General features: G+C 38.5%; 1 protein-coding gene across 1 annotated transcript in view; it reads left to right on the top strand.

Annotated features, from left to right (window-relative positions):
- Positions 1–8,674, top strand: part of LOC119572242 (fibrocystin-L-like) — a gene marked incomplete at its 5' end in the record, with an annotated part of 15,100 nt that extends 6,426 nt beyond the window's left edge. Inside the window, 21 exon segments of the mRNA XM_037919235.1 lie at positions 1–163; positions 274–441; positions 573–670; positions 774–893; positions 1,076–1,325; positions 1,463–1,682; positions 1,829–1,926; positions 2,143–2,292; positions 2,405–2,554; positions 2,695–2,843; positions 2,980–3,174; positions 3,446–3,715; positions 3,950–4,120; positions 4,251–4,505; positions 4,641–4,879; positions 5,637–5,766; positions 5,912–5,973; positions 6,318–6,454; positions 6,741–6,835; positions 7,200–7,298; positions 7,700–8,674. The exon segment at positions 1–163 is cut by the window's left edge and continues 65 nt beyond it. Of these exon segments, the coding sequence (XP_037775163.1) occupies positions 1–163; positions 274–441; positions 573–670; positions 774–893; positions 1,076–1,325; positions 1,463–1,682; positions 1,829–1,926; positions 2,143–2,292; positions 2,405–2,554; positions 2,695–2,843; positions 2,980–3,174; positions 3,446–3,715; positions 3,950–4,120; positions 4,251–4,505; positions 4,641–4,879; positions 5,637–5,766; positions 5,912–5,973; positions 6,318–6,454; positions 6,741–6,835; positions 7,200–7,298; positions 7,700–7,888 (3,408 nt within the window).
- Between the last annotated feature and the right edge of the window lie 476 nt (positions 8,675–9,150).

Below are 9,150 nucleotides of genomic sequence, written 5' to 3'. Positions count from 1 at the left end.
GATCCAAGGTTCTCCTTGGCTTTCCATAGTCTGGGGACTGACGATGGCTCCAACTATGTGAAGAAATGTAGCTTCAACAAGAACTTCAACAGTGCTATTGGGTTCTTCAGTTCAAACAATTTTGTCGTTGAAAACAACGTCGTTTACTATACCGTTGGCTCTAGTGAGTATGGAACTTGGCCACATTTGAATCTTCGAATGTGTATTAGTCTTATGTAACTTGATTGCCAATTTGGTAAATACCATCCTCACTTAGCACCTCTTCGTCCACAGGCATCGTCGACGAGGGTGAGGACAACACCTTCCGCTACAACCTGGTATCCCTTTTGTTCTTCCCTGGTACATACAACGGCGAATCGGAATCTCAGTACCAGCCATGGGAAGGCGGATTCTATCTCAATAAAGCTTCTAGAACTGTATTACAGGGCAATGTTGTTGCTGGTAAGGATGGAATCAATTCTGATCTCAAACCTAAACAATGATGATACGCAATGATCATTTAAAATTCACACTGAGAAGCCTGCATAACGTTTCACCATTTTACAATTCCAATTTCTCTTTCGTTCCACAAGGATCCGAGCTTGCTGGCTACCGTACCTATGGAGAGCTTTGTGAAGAGTCCACTAATTGGGTCGACAATGAAGTCCATGGTGCGACATATGGTGTTATGGTGAGTAAGAAATAATGTTAGTGTTTAACTTTTTTCTTGATTATATGTGAATGACTACTGTGTTTATCTAAATCTTCCTATCAATGTTTCCATGTATTTGCAGCTGTGGAAAAAAGGAAACCCAGAACCTATGGATTGCAGAAGGATCAATGACTTTTATGCTTGGAGAATCACTGATACAGCCTTCTACATGCAAAGTTATGCAAGCCTTCACCTAACAAACGTGAGTTTTTTAAAATATGTTTCACAGTGAATTCCCTCTATCTAGATACCATTGAAATATAAAGAGACCATGGTTAACATGAAAAGAAACTGTAAACACAAAGCAGCAAATAAAGAGAACATGGTAATTAATTTTACTGGATCGAATATCATTAATATTCACTTCTTCTTGGTCTGTTACAGGTGGTTAGTGCTGACAGCCTCATTGGAACAAACCAGATCATTTACGCTCCACCTGCCTTGAGCCACATGGTCTCTACGAAAACAGCAACTACAGATAACTCCTTGTTCATCGGAGCATCTCCATCGTATGACTGTACTTACCACGACTCTAAATCCAATGCTCAGAACTTCTTTGAGAATCTGTGGACAAAAGGCATTGATGGCGGAAATGCCGGAGTGATGCTGGCAGTCTTTGTCTCAGGAGTCAACAGTGAGTCTTTTTTCAAAAATTTACCACAGATGTGATAATTGAAAACTTTTAATTTTAGCTAAAAACATTTCCATGAAAATGATTATTACCTTGCAGCTGACTCTTCCTTGTATTAAAAAAAATCCTCTCCATAACAGTGGCTCCCAAGCATCCATTCCACGAAGCATCCAGTTATCCAGCCATCAATGGAGCCACATACATCAGTAACGTCAAGTTCGCTAACTATGCCACTCGCTCTTGTGGCAAGGATGTTGCCATGATATCCAACAAAGACGCAGATGATGCTATCCACCCGGTCTTTGTTAGTGGCCTAACCTTCCTCGACACTTCAGAAAATAACAAGCTCTTCCTGTTCGAGTAAGTCTAAGTCCTGTCAGTTTTCACGCATGCTTCAAGAAATAAAAAGGATAATGGGAATGATTCGGAAATGACAATGCCGGTATTAGAAATTATATCTCAAAGGGAAAATGTGAATAATGATGGTTAACACTCAATTCCAACAGACCCAACCTTGGAAGAGTGAACCCTTCGGACTGCGTGGACATGGACTGCGATGGCCACAAAAAGGTTATAATTACTGACAATGATGGCACTTTCCTTGGTGAGTACTCCTTTAAGCCTAGAGGGCCTTTAGAATCTCACGTGCTGCCATTCAGGAAAGCATAATATTACTCCCCAGTTCTGGTAAAAAACATTCTACAATCCATTTGCACTTTCCTTCTGTAGACATGTATACCCCAAGTCCGATATTTGATATGCTATTATTTCAACAGCATATTCTTCTTGAATATGACCTCATGTCCTCTTCTTTCTGAAGGTGTTGCGGGCGCCACCGCCACCTCGCAGGCCGAGTTCGAGTGGGATGAAGATCCAAGGCGCGGAGTCGGGGATTACAGGATTCCAGTCTCTCTTCGTCAAAATTCCAATGGCAGTATCATTACAGCTGCAGAAAAGTTCCCACAGAAAGGTGTGTTATTGTGCAATTTCATGTTTTTTTGTTTGTTTATCCATATTCATCACAAGCAGTGTGTTATATCAGTTCAGGTCCCAGATTCAATAATCCTTCGATTCTTGGACAGGAATTATTCGTGATGACTCTTGCACTCTCATGGCGGAGTGGCGAGCGTGGAAGTGCACGAATCTTAGGCACCGCATGATGGTTATTGAAAGTATGGATGCGGACACAGAAATTCGTCGCTTGTCTCCCATTGGTCTCATTGCAAACCCAGGTAAGATTATCCAAGTGCCCAATCGCAATGACCTATCTCAGCTAGTAATTAACACAAGATTCCTACACTGATCTGTATAGCTATACGATAATGTTTACATGTTACTATTACCAAACATTGGGGTTTCCTTACACATCCAGGCGTGAACGGTTATGTGGACCTGCTGAATGGGCCGATGGATCGCGGATGGTGCTTCGGCTATACCTGTCAGGAGAGAATCTCCACTTTCTATGCTGTTGTGGCTACAGGACATACTTACGAAATGGCTATGACTAGTACTCCACCGCAGGTAAGTAAAGACAAGGATGAACCATCCTAATCACTGAGGGAAACGTGTAAATGTTCTTAGGAAAGCTCAGACGATTATGATGTGGTAGATGCCATCTCCATTTTGGAAGACTAACCAGCAGGACACCTTGTCACAGGTCATCCGATTCCACTTGCTCCACACGGATCCCAGTGAGGCCGTTCTCCTTCACATGTACTTCCCGAAGATGCAAAGGTTCGACATATCTGTTGACGGCGTCTATGTTCCTCCAACCAACATTGACAATTCTAAATATCCAGCAAATTACCAGCTTCTTCCCGAAAGTGATTCGTTCTTCCCATCCATCACTGATGTAAGTACCAAGTCATTTTTATGTCTTGTATCACTTACCTTGCTCATCGGCTTCAAGCATCTCTCTTAGGGTGGCTTTTATTTATTGATTCTATATACTTATTTATTTATTTTTAGCTTGTCATGTTTTCTTATCTTTCCTTTCCCTTTAGCTCTAAATTTATTTTCTGTCTTTCTTTGTTCTTTCTTGTCATGCTCACTGTTCAGACTGTTTCGCATGCTGTCATGCACAAATTTCCCCCTCATAATTCTACCCTCTTTTTCTTCCCCAGCCCGTAGGAACCAATTACCTGCAAAGAGAAGAAAAGCTCCTCCACGTCGTCCTACGAGGCGGGTCTGTGATAGATATTACAACGACCCCTACAATAATCCTTTCCATGGGCATTGCGATCGACCCCGACAATTTCTACGAAGAGAACCTCGTGCAGAATTTGGCTCTTTTGCTGAATATCGCGCCTGAAAATATCAGAGTCACCAACATCATCAGCGAGAGTTCAGGGAGGAGGAGGAAGAGGGGAGCTTCAGAGGTCGTTCAGGCAGAGGTAAGAATCATCAGCAGCAGACAGATAACTGGCCTTAGTGGGGTTGGGGGAAGGGAATGAAACATTAGTATAGTAGTGATATATATGAATTTCTATTTCGTAAATGTGCGCAACTGAATGTTTACGATCGTTCAGCAAAATGAATGAAGGCGGAGAGATTCACCGACAGAGATAGAGACAGAGAGGCAGACAGAGAGCAGGCACCTAAAATGTATCCATGTCATCTTTTCCCAGTTTGAGATCGCAAGTCCGCCGACCGACGCGTCCAACAGCACAAGCTCAATCAGCGGGACTAAAGCAGAAATGCTGACCCGCGCAGATTTGGAGGAGATCATGGTAGAAGTTGTGAATACCTTCCAGTCCGGCGTGTGTGAGGTTTGCAACTTCACCATAAATACACTGATGGTAAAGTTTCCGATTTCCGTTTCCCATACGTAACAGTGATATTTGTAGATGCATATGACACCAAGAGAAGAAAGACTTTTGTGAAATCTTGTTCAATGAATTGAGATTTTTTTTTTTTAATGCTTTGCAGGTCACCCCACCGTTAGATGAGCCCAAGGTCCCATCTGGCTACGCAACGCCAGAATTCGGTCAGCAGATCACAGAAAACGGAACTCTCTATAGCAACTTGCAACAGCAGGAAGACCTGTTGGCACTGAACCAGAGTATTGAGGGCACCGCCTACGAGCAGCCTAGTGCCTCTTCTATAGAACAAGCAGTTCCGATCACAGTTAAAGCACTTACTCCGTTTGCTGACCAACCGGTTATCGTCGTCCTTTCAGATGAAGTACGAAATTCTCTTCTCTTCCATTGCGTGAATCATTAGCATTATCTTCACTCATTATTCAATATATCCAACGCAGGTGTGATTGCAAAACGGGGACGCAGAGCCAGTCTGATCATTCGCATAACTCTTCCTCAGGGTAATCCCATCACTGAGCTGGGCCGAGAGAGCGACCCCTGGATGATGACGGCCTTCCTCTCCGGCGGGGACTCGAGGGCAACCCTCTTGGGCAACACGACGGTGCCCTACGAGGACGGGGCCGCGACCTTCAGGAACCTCGGCGTCAGCCTCCCGGGCCAGGGTTACAGCCTATCCTTCATGGTCACGAGTCCGGACTCGGCGCCGGAGCTTTCTGTCTCCCTTGGCCAGTCCTTTGTGTGAGTCGCTTTTTCTTGCTGTGTAACTGGAAAATATTCACGCACATACACGCATGCGCGCGCGCGCACACACACACACACACGCATGCGCACACACACACACACACACACACACACACACACACACACACACACACACACACACACACACACACACACACACACACACACACACACATACAACGGTCACACTCATATTGCATATATATAGTATATGAGTAATGAGACAAAAGTGAATGCCATGATTTTTCAAATCCAAGAAACATTGTATATATATGTATATATATATATATATATATATATATATATATATATATATATATATATTATATATATATATATATATATATATATATATATATATATATATATATATAATATATATATATATATATATATATACATTACATTTGTATATATTATATATATTATATATATATATAATATATACATATATGTATATTATATATATATATATATATTTATATATATATATATTATATATTATATATATATATATATACATATATTTATATATTCATATATAAATATATATAAATATATATAAATATAAATATTAATATATATATATATATATATATATATATACATATATATATATATATATATAATATATATATATATTATATATATATATACACATATATATACAGCCTATACTGCATGTGTTTTGCGCATACGTGCTTATGTATGTGTTCTGCATCTCACCTTTGTATCTAATCGATCCTCTTTACAGGGTTGAACCAAAGGCGATTAAGATGGAGATTGAGTCTCCAGAATATATCGTACTCAACCAAGATTTCAGTCTTAACATTGTCCTCATTGACGCTGATACAGGGAGTATTATGGACAGCTCAATGCTTCTAGTAAGTTGTAAATGTAAAGTTTCAGGAATTTTTCGTATCTTTTTTATGGAAATTATAGACATTTTCCGTAAACTGTGAATGTAAATACCATATATTTCTCATAATCACCTAACAGGAAGATTAATACATTACTATACATCCTCAGGGTCAAAGTATTAAGGGTGAAGTGAAGGCGAGGAAAAGGTCAAAACTCAGCGGCAATAGAAAGTAAGTTGAACGAGTATAATTTTGTTCAAGTCTTGAGTTTAAATCTGCTGGAATATGAATGGAAATGGGCCATTGATCTTCACTGCTTTATAGTAAACATATCAAGCATGTAGATTTCCTATTACTCACGGCAATTCCGTGTAGAACCTTTGATGACCTTTTGTTTTTGTGCCATTGGGTTTTCTAGCTACTCTTGAAAGGTTCCGGGATGAACCATCGCAAATCTGAGTAAATACATCTAGAGTAATAATAAACAGAGGGAGGTAAAGGGCTTTCTTTGACAAAGGAAACTTCAAGATTATCCAGACGCTGTATTACCTCGTCAACAAACGTTATCTTCTCAGGTTCACTTTCCAAGATGAGGACGTGGCCAGCTTCTCGATTGACGGCCTTCGAGTGGGCAAAGCGATCCGGAATTTCCGTCTTTCCGTAAGGAGCCTGATCGCACCAGCTGGCATTACCGTTGTTGGCAGAACGGACCGTAAGTGGTTGCCGTTTTTCGGGCCCTCATTGTGTTTTCTTCTCTTTTTCTCTTTTCTCTTTCTAATTTGCCTCTTTCCATATTCGTTCTCTTTCGATTTTCGTATGGTCTCTCTCTTTCGTCTCTCTCTCTCTCTCTCTCTCTCTCTCTCTCTCTCTCTCTCTCTCTCTCTCTCTCTCTCTCTCTCTAACCACTTACTACAAGTCTTTAAAGTAGTTTATTAAGAGGGGGGGAGGGCGAAGGAAATGCGAATGTGGTATATACAACTCCTTTTTATGTTTTACAGTCATACCGGTCGAAATGCCCGATAACGCCACGATGACAATTAAGATGAGAGTCAAAGGCATCAAGAGTAAAGGAGTGAAGAAAGATATAACAACGGTAAGTTTTAGAAAAATAAAGATGTTAGGAGAAAAAAATCGTAAACAGAAGAAAAGAAAATAGTTATATAACAATTATAATCCAGGATAACTGAAGTAATATATACGCAATGGTAAATTAAGAGAGTAAAGCAGTTATCAGGATAAAAGAGAGACAAAAACGAAAGAAATGAAAAAAAGTATATATATATATAAATCTATAAATATACAAATATACATATATATATATATATATATATATATATATATATATATATATATATATATATATATATATATGTATATATTAATATTTATACATATTTATCATGATCATGTATCATTCCAGGAGAAATAACTAACCAAATCTTCTTTTCTAATGACAGTTCGAAAATAAGGTCATGTCTGAGATCTCAAACATCGGAGACGTGTACTGGCATAACCCTGAACTGAAAACCGGCAGGAAGCTGATTTTCTCCGTGGATGTAAGGGAACGTTTTTCCTTAGAAAATAGCTATTATCTTACGCACATGATAATTATTATAATAATAATCTTAATAGTAATGGTAATGATAATAAGGATAATGATAATAATAATGATTATGATGGTAAAATTGATAGTCTTCATCATTACTCTAATCATTATAATTAATGCATTATTATTATTATTATCATTATTATTATTATTATTATTATTATTATTATTATTATTATTATTATCATCATTATTATTATTATGAAAAAGCAGCTGTAGAAGTTGTAGTATTAGTAGTATTAGCCTTAATAGTATTAGTAGTGGTAACAGTTTCATTGGTAGTAATAGTAACATTAAAAATTGCAATAACTTGATGCAACTGAAACTTAATGATATTAATGTTTTCGCCAGGCACAAGGCAGCCAGGCGGAGCTGAGCGCTGCCATCGAGACCCTCTGCATGAAGCTGAAGACAAGGGAAATCAAATTCAAGATCAACAAGAGAACCGTCTTTTTAGAGAAAATGAAGGTCGACAATGGAAAGTGGTCTAAGTGTAAAGTGAGCGGTTCATCGGAGGTGAAGCAATACGTGATCGCCTAGAGGAAGTTTGGCGATGGCAAGAAGCACGATTGTGGCAAATACTGCATTTAATTTTCTACATGTGGTTCCTTTCTGGCTTTTATGGTACAGGTGATTTGATATTAAAATCGTATTTTAAACGTATCTTAAAGACTGATTTATCGATATGAATACAATGGATGATAACTATTAAAATATATTGCATCTCGATGTTGACGATTCATGTATACAGTCATCCTTGTCATCAGAAGTTGATAAAAAAAACTGAGGTAATGCAATAAACCAAACAATCAAGATTTTTTTTTTTTTTTTTTTACAATTCCCTTGATAAAAGAATGTTCGTCGTGTATGAATTAGAAATAGAATTTAGCTCTGGGCTCTTTCACATTCATTCTTTTAAGTAAGTGTTGGCCTACCGTGACACGCTAGAGTCACAATGGTGAATTTATGGCTACATGGCTAGGAAGCAGAGGCACCTCGGTGAAGAGAGCATTGAACAGACAGGTAGATGCGTGGAGATCAAGGAGGAGACAGATATTTAGGTAGACAGATTAGAGTGGAGAGGGACAACTGACCCTAAGGGTAAGTGATACAAAAGATATGCGCTCCTGGTGACATGTTAATACGGCCGACGGCAGCAGTGACTTATCCAAAGAATATTGCATTTAAATAACATAGTTCAGTGTTGTTTGAAGTGAAAGAGGTGATATGATGAAAGAAATCGAGAAGACTTCAGTTTCATACTGGAAAAATGAAGAGACATAGAAAACATTATATTATGGACTCCTATAAATGTGTATCTGAAAATATGTGTTTTTTCTTTTCATGACCATTTTTTATTCACGTAACTTGCGTTCTCCTTGTCCTGAATATTCAAGAATTATAACTTCAGAAATGAAAATTAAAACCTTGATGTATCATTTGTAAGCTATAGTTTGCCTGGCATGGAGCAAAGCAATATAAATGTATTGATAATTACTAGCTATATGCAATACATATACACTTAAACAGTACTACTGCTGCAGTGATATTGTACAAGACAAGAGAGTGAGCGTGGATCTGTATGTGCACAATGATGCGTAAACAGACAGTCACACGCATGATTTATCGTATCACCAGTGATCAACTGAATCTATTTTAGAGCAACAGGTATCTGCTGGATCCTCTAAACAGAATCGTCAATAAATTTAAATTTCCATGCTCTTAGTCTCTACCAATAATAACCATTTTTACTCCTAAACTGCACTTGCAAGCTGATACTTGACTGAAAAAGTATGAAGGAA

The sequence above is a fragment of the Penaeus monodon genome, chromosome 4 (assembly GCF_015228065.2).
Source record: "Penaeus monodon isolate SGIC_2016 chromosome 4, NSTDA_Pmon_1, whole genome shotgun sequence".
Classification (NCBI taxonomy): domain Eukaryota; kingdom Metazoa; phylum Arthropoda; class Malacostraca; order Decapoda; family Penaeidae; genus Penaeus; species Penaeus monodon.
Note: the sequence above shows the minus strand (reverse complement) of the source record. Positions and strands in the feature narration are given on the sequence as shown.